Source organism: Camelus bactrianus, chromosome 19 (assembly GCF_048773025.1).
Source record: "Camelus bactrianus isolate YW-2024 breed Bactrian camel chromosome 19, ASM4877302v1, whole genome shotgun sequence".
NCBI lineage: Eukaryota > Metazoa > Chordata > Mammalia > Artiodactyla > Camelidae > Camelus > Camelus bactrianus.
In genome coordinates this window covers 7,316,858-7,330,682 of record NC_133557.1, presented here as the reverse complement: position 1 = coordinate 7,330,682, position 13,825 = coordinate 7,316,858, and the positions used below count along the sequence as shown (strand labels likewise).

The 13,825-nt window shown below is 33.7% G+C and overlaps 1 protein-coding gene across 6 annotated transcripts in view; it reads right to left on the bottom strand.

The window, feature by feature from the left end:
• The window catches only part of RNF24 (ring finger protein 24), a 58,476-nt gene that overhangs the window by 13,928 nt on the left and 30,723 nt on the right, over window positions 1-13,825 (bottom strand). For 5 of the 6 annotated variants that reach the window (XM_045508592.2, XM_045508594.2, XM_074346975.1 and 2 more), the window contains one exon: window positions 6,330-6,479. In XM_045508592.2, the coding sequence (XP_045364548.1) occupies window positions 6,330-6,472 (143 nt within the window). In that variant the 5' untranslated portion in view covers window positions 6,473-6,479. Of the gene's footprint in view, window positions 1-6,329; window positions 6,480-12,252; window positions 12,400-13,825 lie in introns of all 6 variants that reach the window. The other variant, XM_074346976.1, reaches the window with a different exon arrangement.

Below are 13,825 nucleotides of genomic sequence, written 5' to 3'. Positions count from 1 at the left end.
TAACATATTTTGCTTCTTTATTCTTTATTTCACTTCTTTTCCTTTCTTCTTTTTTCCTGCACTGGCTAGGGCCTCCAGTACAATGTGAAGTAAAAGTGGTGATAGTGAATGTCCTTACCAATATGTTACTATAAAGTATGATGTTACTATTAAGTATGATGTTTTTTGTAGATATCCTTGATTCAAATAAACAAAATTCCCTTGTATCCTAGTTTTAGATTAAAAAAATCATGAATATACATTAATTTTTATCAAATGCTTTTTTCATCCCCCCCCCTTTTTTTTTTTACTGTTAATGTGGTATATTGTACTGATTTTTGAATATTAAAACAACTTTCATTCCTGAACAAATCCCACTTGGTTGTGATGTACTACCCTTCTGTACATCTCTAAACTTGATTTACTAATATTTTGCTCATGAGAGAGATTAGTCTATATCTATAATTTCCTTTCTTGTAATGTTCTTGCCAAGCTTTGGAATCAAAATTATCTGGCCTCATATGAGTTGAGAAGTATTTCTTCTACTTCTGTTCTCTGGAAAAGTCATATAAGAGTAGTATTTTTTCCTTAAATGTTTGAAGGAATTCACTGGTGAAGCTACCTGGCTTGCAGTTTCTTTGTAGGAATGCTTTAATAAATAACACAATTTCTTACTAGATATATAATTATTGTTTCTATTTTTTCCTGAGTCAGATTTTTAAAAAGTTACTCTTCTTTATTGTATCACATAACATACAATTAGCCATCTTACAGTGTATAATTCAGTGGTATTTCATGTATCACAATGTTGTGCAACCACCAGTTCTCTTTAGTTTCAAAACTTTTTCATCAGAAAACATCTGAGGGCATGGGGTGTATAGTTCAGTGGTAAAGCGCATGCTTAGCACGCACGAGGTCCCGGGTTTAATTCCCTATACCTCCATTAAAAAAAAAAGCTCCTCAGAAAACATCTGGTACTCATTAAGTAGTTGCTCCCCATTCCCCCATCTCTGGCAATCTCTAATCTCCTTTCTGTCTCTCTGGATTTGCATATTATAGATATATTACATAAAAGAAACTGTACAATACGTGACCCCTTTCTCTCTTTTCATTTAGCATGTTTTCAAGGCTGTTCCTACTTGTAGTATGTATCAATACTTCCCTCCTTTTTATGGCTGACATTTCACTGTATGTATATGCCACAATTTGTTGGTCCATTCATTTGTTGATGAGCATCTGGGTTGTTTATACCTTTTGGCCATTATGAATAATGCTATAAGCACTGTGTACAAACTTCCGTGTGGACATCTCTCTTCATCTGTCTTGGGGATACACCTAAGTGAAATCTCTGGGTCATGTGGTAATTCTGTGTTTAACTTTGGAAGGAACTGCTGAACTCTTCCATAGCAGCTGTACTGTTTTACATTCCCACCAGCAATGTATGAGGGTTCCTAGTCCTCCACATTCTTGCTAACACTTAAAACTTTGCATATTTTTAAATACGGCACCCTAGCAGTTGTGAAGTGGTATCTTACTGTAGTTTTAATTTGCATTTCCTTAATGACCAATGCTGCTGAACATCTTTTCATGTGCTTGTTTGCCATCTGTATATTTTCTTTGCAGAAATGGCTATTTAAGTCCTTTATCTGTTTTTAAATTCAGTTGTCTTTTTGTTGTTGAGTTGTAAGAGTTTTATACACACACACACACACATATACATATATTCTGGATATTAAAACCCTTATCAGATATATGTGATTTGCAAATATTTCTCTCCCATTCTGTAGGTTGTTTTTTAACTTTCTTGATAATATTCTTTGATACACAAATATTTTTAATTTTTATAAGTTCAATTAATCTATTTTTTCTTTTGTTGCTTGTGCTTTTGGTGTCAAATCTAAGAATCCACTGTAATTCGAGGTCATGAAAATTTCCTCCTGTTTTTCCTCCAAGAGTTTTATAGTTTTAGCTCTTACATTTAGGTCGCTGATCTATTTTTTGAGTTAATTTTTATGTAGGATATGAGATAGCGGTTGAACTTCATTCTTTTACAGGTATCATTCAGTTGTTTCACCTTTGAAGAGACTACTCTCTCCCCACTAAATGGTTTGGCACCCTGATCAAAAATCAATAGGCCACAGATGTTTGGGTTTATTTCTGGACTCTCAATTCTACTTCAGTGTCTATTCCTATGCCAGTACCATACGTTTTAATTACTGTAGCTTTGAAGTAAGTTTTGAAATTGCAAAGTGTGAGTCTTCTACTATGTTTTTCCTTTTCAGTACTGCTTTGGCTATTTGGGGCCCCTTGCGGTTCTAAATGAATTGAGGATCAGTTTTTCCATTTCTGCATAAAAGGTTATTGTAATTTTGATAGCCTTTGCATTCAATCTGTAGGTTGCTTTGAGGAGTATTGGCATCTTAATAATATTAAGTCTTCTAATCCATGAACATAGGATGTCTTTCCATTTATTTAGGTCTTCTTTATTTTAGCAGTATTTTGTAGTTTTTCAGTGTACAAGTCTTTCATTTCCTTGGTTAAATTTATTTCTAGGAATTTTATTCTTTCGGATGCTATTCCAAATGTTTCATTTATTTCCTTTTCAGATTGTCCCTTGCTGGAGTACAGAAATACAACTGATTTTTCTTTTTTTTTTTTTGGTGTTGATTTTGTATTCTCAAAGTTATTTTGTTTACGAGTTGTAGATTTTTTTTTTTTTTTTTTGGTGTGGATTCTATGGGATTGTCTATATATAGAATCATGTCATCTGCAAAAAGAAATAGTTTTACTTCTTTTTTTCCAATTGGATGCCCTGTATTTCTTTCTTGCCTAACTGCTCTGGCTAAAACTTCTAGTACAAAGATGAATAGCAGTGGTGAAAACGGGTATCTTTGTCTTGTTCCGGAACTTATAGGAAAAGCTTTCAGTTTTTCACCATTGAGTACGATATTAATTGTGGTTTTTTCATAAATTCTATTTCTTATGTCAGTTTTAATGTGCTATATTTTTTCTAGAAAAATGTCTAATTCAACTAAAACTTCAAGTTTATTGGTATAAAGTTGTTTATGATATCCTTTGCACTCTTTTTAATGTTTGTAGAATTTGTAGTAATGCCCCCCCTTTCATTTCTGATATTACTAAATTTATGTTTTCTCTTCTTTTTCTGGACATCTTCCTAGAAATTCATCAATTTTGTTAATCTTTTAAGAATCAGCTTTTGATTTCAATAATTTTATTATAAATTTATTTTCTATTTCATTGATTTTTGTGCTTAGCTTTTTAATTTTCTTCCTTCTATTTTCTTTTGGATTTAATTGACTTTTTCTAGTTTCATAAAAGGAAAATTCATATGAATGGTGTTCAGTCTTTCTTGTCTAATATATGATTTCAAAACTATAAATTTCTCCTAATTAGCCCAAATTTATTAATCATGTAATTCAAATCTTCCATATCCTTACTTTTTTTTTGTATTCTTGTTTTACTGAGAGAAGTGTAGAGTACACTTTCATATAAATGCATAAAATTAACTTCATTAGAGTTCATTAAAATGAGGCCATATTTGTAAATTTATTTTGCTTATTTGACTCTTTCAGTGGGATCTATATATTTTCACAAAGCATCATTACTTCCAGTCACAGGACTGGTCAATCTGTGTTCACCTTTTTCTTCAACCCATGGCTCAAAAATTAATCTCTTCTAGAAATTCCTACTTAAATTAATGTCACCCTTCTGATTATTCCTTTACTCTAAGTCCACTAATTATCTAATATTTCAAATTGCACCATTTTATTTTGCATTTGTTATGCATTTAACACAAACATATTTTTGTTATTCCTTCCTATAAACATATTGGTAATATAGATTATGACTTATTTGGTGAAAGGAGGTAAAAATGAGGAATATTTTTCATTTCCTTTTTCTTAAGTACCTTGTTACTCATTAAAAGAAAAGTATGTACTGACTTCATTAAAAAATTCCAGGCTCAAAAAAAAGTTTTAATATTGTAAATCAACTATACTTCAATAAAAAAAGTTTTAGAATATCTTCAATATGTTCTTTGAAATGTTTATTTGAAATGAAGCCTGATAAATATAAACATTATTTTTTAAGCAGTTAAGAGCATATGCTCTGGAGTCAGACACAACTGGGTTTGAGTCCCAGCTCTAACCATCTTTTTTTTCTCTGTGTGACTGTAGGAAATTATTTAACTTCTGTAAAATACAGCATATGGTCTGGCATATAGTAAGTACTTAATAAATACTGGTTTCTAAAAAAGTAACTGAGAGGTCATAATTAACAATGCTGAAGAGTGCTGGGAAAAAAATGATAAAACCATGGAGCTTATGGTCACTACAAATCTGTAGTCTCCATGCTAAGCTAGATCCTCCACACTGCTCTCTGATTCTACCAATTCATGCTGAATATCCTAAGCTTCCATGCCATAGTCATTTCAAATACTAGCCACTCTCTTCAAGCTTTATCTTACCACCTCCTTCCCCATGCTTTTCAACTACTTTTCAGAGAAAGAAAGAGGTTTTCAGGTAAGCAGCTCTCTTGCTCCCAACTCCACATACCTATATGTGTACTGTTTTCCACAGTTACCTTCACCTCTGTCTTAAGAAGGTATTCTCCTATTTAGGGCCAACACTGATGTAATTTTTAGGTATGTCTCTTCTCACCTCCATGATTCATTCTTTTTCACAAATCCTCTACAATTAGTTTTTTCTCCTTAGTATTATATTTATACATATGCCTAAATCTCTATCTTAAAAAAACCCAAACACCAAAATACTTCCTTAATTTACAGCAAACTGCACTCCCCAACTCTGATCTTTTCTTAGCCAATATTCTTCAAAGAGGAAGTTACATTCTTTGTATCCATTTTCACCTGCTGGTGAGACTTTGTCCCATTATAACTCGCCTTTCATCACCTCTGTACCCATGCTACTGAAATCTTTCTAACCAAGACTATGGATGCAAAGCTAATTGTAAAGTGTAATGAGAAATTTTAAATTCTTCTTACTGGACTTCCCTGAGAACAGCTAACACAACTGTTCTGGGTGTTTGGAATACAGGAAACAGAACAGATAGTCTAGGAAGAAAGATGAATAACAAACATAAATTAGAATATTACATGATTCATTATAAAATAGGATGACTCCTAGCTATGCTATGAGGTCCTTTTTGTGCCACGGCTAATTCTATAATTAAAAAAAAAATGAATATTTATATAACATTTATCAATCTAATATTAAAGAAATGTTAGAAAAAGGAAATTTCTGGAAATAAACAGATTTTTAAAAAGTTTTTCCTGAATGCTATAATTATACTAGCTAAGTATTTAATTTATTTATCTGAACAAGACCTAAAAATCATCAGCAGACAGCATATAAGGGGAAATTACATTTTTGAGAACTTCAGAAAAGATTCACTTTCTATAAAAATGTAAATTAACTTGTCAGAAAATTAGGAACTACATACAAAATTCATTCGACTTTGACCATTAGTAAGTGAGTGCCTCCAAAACACTAGTGGCAAAAATGAATTACTGATGAAAGGTATCTGTTGATGGTATTTACCTTAACCATAATCATATATTATACAAACACTAAAAACTGTTAGATGTATAAGCTATTTAATAAAATTAAATTCTCTTTTATTCCATAAAGCTCTTTGAATACAGTGTAAAATTTATTATAGCCTCATTTTTGGCTTTGAAAATTAGGACCTAATTAAAAACTTAAAAAGAAAAAAACGATTGCTTAAACAATTATGAGTCAGTTAACTATGAGTCTTTACTGTTCAAACTCATTATTCCTTCAAGTGGGTTTTTTATCCTTTGTCACTTGTCTGTACGTGTGCTATAGAACTTGTAGAGTATTTAGTCTTTTATGCAGATAATCAATCTTCTGAACACCTGACCAGTTCAGCAACAAATGGAAGCTTAAGATCTTCTTGAGACCACAAGAACCTGTTTAAAGGCTTGGATCTTGTTTTGGACACTGTTTTCTAATCCCTAATGATTTTAGCTAACAATGAGGCAACACCCTCCTGAAAAGCAATCTTGAAATTTCTGTGAAAGTAGATTAAATCCTAGGGACAATGACATAGGTGTATCTGGGCCAGGTGCAAGTATGTCAGAAAAATAAATGAGGACAATTTTCCCCTATAGTGTAAAACACCTCATCAGCAGATAAGACTGAATAAAGATGTTTTACTGATCAGTAACCCACAGCAGGTTAAAATGTTAAGCCACCTTAATTTTAGAAAATTTGCTAATTATTATATTTATAAAAAATTTAATCTAAGGGTAGAACATATTTTGAAGCAACACAATGAAAACTGATTACCTAATCAAGTAGCAACAGAAGAGTAAACTAAGGATGAAGACAAATATAGCAGTGCCAAAAACCACAATATATATGTTGAGCGGCAGATTCTGAAATCCAATATTAGGCATCCTGAAGTTGTAATGCAGGAAATCCGAGCTCATGGATGAACTAAGGAAAGAAAAGAATGGAAATAAGTTAGGTTACAAAGATAAGAACCAAGATAGCATTATCTTTGCACATGTACAGAGGCAAATTTTTTCTTAAGGCTTGACCCCATTTGAAACAATTATGATAGACAAAGGGTTAATATCCTTGTCATTAATCATGCCACAAATATTTATTGAGTACGTACTATGTACTTGGCACTATCCCAGAAGCTTGAGCTCCTACACGAAAAGCTTTATAAAAAGGTATTCATGGAGAGCTATTCCACTGAAATAATACTAGTAATCAATATCAATAAACATATGAAAAAGTTCAATCCCAAAGAAATGCAAAGGAAAAAAAAGGACAAGTGTCAAGATTTTAAAAACTCCTTAAACTTTAAAGTAGTAATATTAATAATGGTAAAATACTGGAAATAACTTAGATATCTCACAAGGAGATAATGATTAAATAATTATGTAGAGTCATGTTATAATATTGTTAGGTCATGTAAACCTGTTTTCAGTAAATTTTAACTTTTAATAAAGATACATGGGAAAAATGAATCAGGATATAGCTTGTATATAAAATATGATCCCGATTTTGTGAAAGGTTGAAAAAAAGGTAGATTATATATTATATATATATGTGTGTGTGTAGCAGGAAAAAGTCTGAAAGCTAACAAATCAAAATATTAACAGTGGCTTGTGGTTTACTAGTCATTTTGATTTTCTTCTTTAAAAAAAAACCCTTTATTAAGTCAGGCTCTGTTATAAGCATTTTATTGGCTTTATTTAATTTAATTCTCACATAAAACTTCTATAGGTAGGTACCATAATATGTCCCCATTTTATAGATATAGAGACTTTTGGCCACATAGTCATGACTGACCAAATATGTATGGGGGCCAAGGCATGTATCTTTTCCAATTAGTGTTTTGTTTTGTTTTGTTTTTGATAAATACCCAGGAGTGGAATTGCTGGTCATACGGTAGCTCTAGTTTTAGTTTTTGGAGAAACCTTCATACTGTTTTCCATAGTGGCTGCACCAATCTGCATTCCCATCAACAGTATACAAGGCTTCCCTTTTCTCCACATCCTTGCCAACACTTGTTATTTGTAGTCTTTTTGATGATAGCCATTCTAACAGGTGTGAGGTGATATCTCATTGTGGTTTTAATTTGCATTTCTCTGATGATTAACATTGTTGAGCATCTTTTCATGCGCCTATTGACCACTTGTATGTCTTCTTTGGAAAAATGCCTATTCAGATCTGCCCATTTTTTAATTGGGTTGTTTGTTTTTTTGATATTGAGTTGTATGAGCTATTTATTTACTTTGGATATTAACCCCTTATCGGTCATATCATTTGCAAATATTTTCTCCCATTCAGTAGGTTATCTTTTTGCTTTGGGGATGGTTTCCTTTGCTGTGCTGTTTCTTTTTTTCTTGATATATGTACCACAATTTCCCTATCCATTCATCCACAGGTGGACATTTGGGTTCTCTCCACCTTTTGGCTGTTGTGAATAGTGCTAATATGAACATTTGTGTACAAGGATTTGCTTGAGTACCTGTCTTCACTTCTTTTGGGTATATTCCTAGGAGTGGAATTGCTGGGCTATATAATAATTCTATGTTTAACTTTTTGAGGAACCACCAAAATGTTTTCCACAGTGGCTGTATCATTTTATATTCCTACCAGCAATGTATGAGGGTTCAAATTTCTTCATATCCTTACAAACACTTGTTGTTTCTGTGCTATTTTCAAAATATCCTTCCTTGTGGGTGTGAAGTGGTATTTCATTATTGTGGGAGCCCATGACTGGGTTAACAAATTGTAACAGACCCCAGCCACTTACCTCCTTAAAGAAGATGTGCTTAGTAACTGCCTTGAGGTTTTGGCAATGACGGAGGCCGCCAGTTATAAACGCTGGGCATGCCTGCTGTTAGTCTTCTATCCCCAAAACAGCCTTGGGCTGGAATGGTAAAAAGCTGCAGACTCAGAGGTGAGAAGGCTGGTTAGCCAATGATAGGTAAGATCCCCTGAGGGGGCAACCTAAGACAGGCACAGCCCGCCTGAGCCCAAGAAAATCTTGTTAAGCAGCTGATTCTCATTCCGCCCTGATAAGCTAAAAGGCTCAACACCATTATGATTCACCAAAAAGGGTCTTCTGACCTTGAGCCAAACACCAACAATAAACAAAGCCTTTGTACTCATTGTGATCCCACCCTGTCCTTCCCTAAATTCCCCCTTTGACTGTACTCAATAAATATGAGAGATTTGAGAGGCTCATGGAGTTGGCTACTGACTCCCTCTTGCTCTCTTCCCCAGAGTCTTGAGTAATTCATTCCATCTCGGTGGGACTTCTGCTGGCCAGAACCCACAACTGGTGACGAACCCACACATTATGGTTTTGGTTTGTATTTTCCTAGTGACTAATGATGTTGAGTATCTTTTCATGTGCTTATTTCATTTGTATATCTTCTTTGGAGAAATGGCTACTTAAATCCTTTGCCCATTTTTAAATTGGGCTGTCGTCTTGTTGAGTTGCAAGAGTTCTTTCTGTATTCTGAATACTAAACCATTACTAGATAAATGACTTACAAATATTCTCTCACATTTTGTAGCTTTTCACTTTCTTTATAATGTCCTTTGAGACAGAAAAAATTTAAGTCTACTTTTTTGGCTTTTTTTTCTTTTGTGGCTCATGCTTTTGATGTCGTATCTAAGAATTCATTGCTAAACCTGAGGTCATGGATATTTACCCCTAAGTTTTCTTTTGAGAGTTTTCTAGTTTTAGCTCTTCTATTTAGGTCATTGGTTCATTGTGAGTTAATTTTTGTATAGGATATGAAGAAGGAGTACAACATGATTCTATTGTATGTGTATATCCAGTTGTTCCAGCACCATTTGTTAGACTATTTTTCCCCATTCCATGGTCTTCAGATTCTTGTCAAAAATCAACTGGTCCTAGATGTTTGGGGTTTATTTCTAGATTCTCAAATCTATCCCATTGGTCTATATATCTATCTTTATGCCAGTACCACAGTTTTGATCACTGTAGCTTTGTTTACTATGTCTGTGAGTCTGTTTCTGTTGTGTAGACAAGTTCATTAGTATCTCCTTTTTTCTTTTTTTAGATTCCACATATGAGTGATATCATATGTTATTTTTCTTTCTCTTTCTGGCTTACTTCACTTAGAATGATGAACTCCAGGCCCATCCATGTTGCTGCAAATGACATTATTTTTCTCTTTTTTATGGCTAAGTAGCATTCCATTGTATAAATATACCATAACTTCTTTATCCAGTCATCTGTTGATAGACATTTAGGTTTCCATGTTTTGGCTATTGTAAATCGTGCTGCTATTAAAAATGGGGTGCAAGTATCTTTTCAAATTAGAGTTCCCACCAGATATATGCCCAGGAGTGGGATTGCTGGATCATATGGTAAGCCTATTTTTAGTTTTTTGAGAAATCTCCACACTGTTTTCCAGAGTAGCTGCACCAACTACATTTCCACCAACAGTGCAGGAGGATTTCCGTAAGAGTTTGAGGACTGCTTTTCTATTTCTGCAAAAAGATAATTGGAATTTTGATAGGGATTGGACTGAAACTGCAGATTGCTTTGAGCAGTCAGTCACCCCACTATTTTGGTTTGTTGTGTTTTCTTTTTCATCCAGCTCAGAATGTTTTCTAATTTTCCTTGTTTTTTCTTCTTTAACACATGGGCTACTTAGAAATGTAATGTTTAATATCCAAATATTTGTGGGTTTCCCAAACTTCCTTCTTTTGATGACTTGTAATTTAATTCCACCCTGGTCAGAGCACATACTTTGTTAGGTTTCAATCCTTTTAAATTTACTGAGACTTGTTTTATGACCTAGCACATGAGTTGGCAAACTATGCATGGCTTCTTTGTTTTTATAAAGAAAGTTTAGTGGGACACAGTCATTCCCATATTAAAGTGTTGTCTATGGCTACTTTTGAGTTAAAATAGCAGAGTTGAGTAGCTGTGACAGAGACTGCATAGACAACAAGGCTAAAATATTTACTCTGTGGCTCCTTAAGAAACTTTTTACCAACCCCTGGTCTACCATATGACTGTTCACTGAGTGCTTAAGAAGAATGTGTATTCTGCTCATTAGGTAGAGTGTTCTATAAGTGTCAGTTAGGTCAAGTTGGTTGATAGTGTTTTTCAACTCTTACGTATCTTTAGTGATTTTTGGTATAGTTGTTCTACCCATTATTGGGAGTGAGGTACTGAAGTTTTCAACTATTATTGTTGCATTATCTATTTTCCCTTTTAATTTTGTCAGTTTTTGCTGTGTGCATTTTGGGTTAGGCTGACATATCTTCCTGATGAATTGACCATTTTATTATAAAACATCTCATTCTGTCTCTATTAAGTTTTTGTTTGTTTTAAATTCTAGTTTGTTTGATATTGGCATATTCTTGGCAAGATGTATCTTTTCCCATCATTTTATGTCTTTGAATATAAGGAATGCCTCTTGTAAACAACACATAGTTGGACCTTTATATTTTTCACTCAGTCAGTCAGTGTCTGCCTTTAGTTGATATTTTATTGACATAACTGTAGATTCACACATAGTTGTAAGAAATAACAGAGATCCTTTGCCATGTTTCCCACAATGGTAACATTTTACCATATAAAATCACAACTGTGTAGATTTATAATATATCACAAACAGCCAAAGGATGTTGATGTAATCAACATTACTCAGATTTTTCCCAATTTCACTTGTACTCATTTGTGTATGCATGCATGTGTGTGTCTCTACCACCCAGACAAGATACTGAACAGTTCCAATACCACAAGGATCTCTCGTGTTACCCTTTTATAATCATACACACTTCTGTCCTTTACTCTTATTACCTAACTAGCCTCTGGTGATAACCAATCTGTCCTCTATGTCTAAAATGTTGTCATTTCAAAAATGATACATAAATGGAACTAAAAAGTCTATAGCTTTTTGGAGTTAGCTTTTTTCACTCAGTGTAATTTTCTGGAGATTCATCCAGGTTGCTGCATGTATCAATAGTTTGTACCTTTTTATTTATTATTATAAGATTATGTATGTATTAGGTTATTTACCCACTCATCTGCTGAAGGACATCTGGGTTGTTTCCACTTTTTGGCTATTACCAAAAAAGCTACTATGAACATTTGGATATAAGTTTTTCTGTGAACATAAATTTTTATTCCTCAGCCCAGGAGAGCTTTCTTGATTTTTAAACTATATATACATTTATTTTCTTAGTGATTACTCTATAGATTACAACATGTATCTTATCACAATATACTTCAGAGTAATATTAATTTAATTCCAGTAAATTACAGAAAATTTGTTCCAACACAGTTCCATTCCTTCTCTACTCTTTTGTGATATTATTTTCATATATATTATGTTCTATATGTAAGTCTGACACAGAATCACAATGATTGCTTTATATAATTCTGTGTCTTTTAAAGATTTTTAAAAAGGAGAAAACATATAGAGTCTTTTGTATTTACCCATATATTTACCTTTACCAGTACTCTTCATTTCTACCTTTGGATTCAAATTACTATCTGGTATTATTTCCTTGATCTGATATAGCTCCATTTGCTCTGCTTCTTTTTGTGATATTATTTTCATTTAGATTATATCTTTATAAGTTACAAGCACAGTGATACATTTTAATAATTATTATTTTATGCAAGTATCTTCTACTTCTTGAAATAATTAAAAGCAAAAGCAACAAGGGATATTGACTATGATATGAAGCTCACTTTTCTTGATCATCTCACTTTTCCTCTTCATACCAAAATCTGTGTTCCAATAAGTGTCACACAACCCAGAACTGGAAGTCTTAAGGTCCAGGTGGCTCCTCACAGCTTGATCATGTTGTTCATAATTTTTTTTCTCTAACTTGTTCACTAAAAAAAGAAAGCTTTTGGCAAATTAGAATTAGCTTACTTCTTTGTTCTTTATTGAGTATCTTTAGGGCCTCTCGAGAATATTTCCTAAAAAATCTTTCAGTGGGTAGATGGGAGGGAAATTTTTAAATTTCAAAAATACGTGATTGTACAATAGAAAAATCTAAGCTTTCAGATCAAAAGGATGTGCTTGGGTACCATAAAGAATTATTAGGGGAAAGAAAAGACCTACATTTAGACAGTTATTGGTAAAATTTCTGCATTCTAAGATAGAAAAACTATGACAAATTTCAAGAAAGAAAAGTCAAGTTGCTACAATGGAAAGTATATGTCAGACTTGTCCTAGGCCACAGGTAGTAGAGTGGTCTTAGGCTTAAGGAGTCAGAGAACCTGGGGTTTAATCACAGATTTGGCAGGGACTTTGAGCACGTTACTTACCTTTTCTATGCCTCAGTTTCCTCATCTAATAAGGTAGAATAATAGTAGTAATTATTTACTAGAGTTTCATAGGAATTAAATGACTCAATATATGAAAAGCACCTAGAATAGTATCTGGGTACATAGTGTATACTTGAGAAATGTTAGCTATCATGATTATTAACTAAAACACTGAATAATACAAGACATCAAAGGTCACTGTCTATACCTCCATCAAAAGACATTCTGGTTGCAGAAAGATGGCATAGACATACATTTCCTATTTCTCCACCTAAATATAACTAAAAACTCTGGGCGTTACATATGAAACAATGGGAAGTTCATGAGAATACTCCGAAAGATGATGGGAAGAAAGCACACTAGCTAAGGACCTCAAAACTCAAGAAACAATATGGTATTGAGTTCCCTGAGATTTCTTTTTGTCTCATATATCCCAGACTTGGAGCTGGAGAAGTTAGCAATCCAGAAATCAGAGCAGGTGAAGACAAAAATAGCCTCCCAAAACCTGTTCTCTCTGACCACCAGACCACAAAAAGGGTAGTCTAGCAAGGCAGAAAACTTTCAGACAGTAACTGCTCTACTCCAGTCAAACATCCCAGAAAAAACTATGGCCCAGCCTACATGTGCCAGCAAAGGCTGAATGGACAGCCTAGATTTTCACCCTGGCCAGGAAGTGACAAAATGCCCTAAGCCTGGGGTAGTATCAGAAAATGCCAAATAGGAGGCTGGAAATTGTTTCCTGCCAGGTGGTAATGAGGCCTCATCTCTCTAATGTCAGTGAAGACCACATGTGAAGGGAGCCTGGACTTCCACCTTTATCTAGCAGTAATAAGGTGACTGTACTCTTCTCTACTGGGGTGGTGACAGAGGAGGTATAGTGCAGAATCAGGATTTTACCATTATCTAGCAGCAATGAGCACCTATCCCTCCCAGTCAAAGTTGTGAAAGTAAAGACAAAGAAAAAAAACCAAACAAGCCCTTGAAAGCA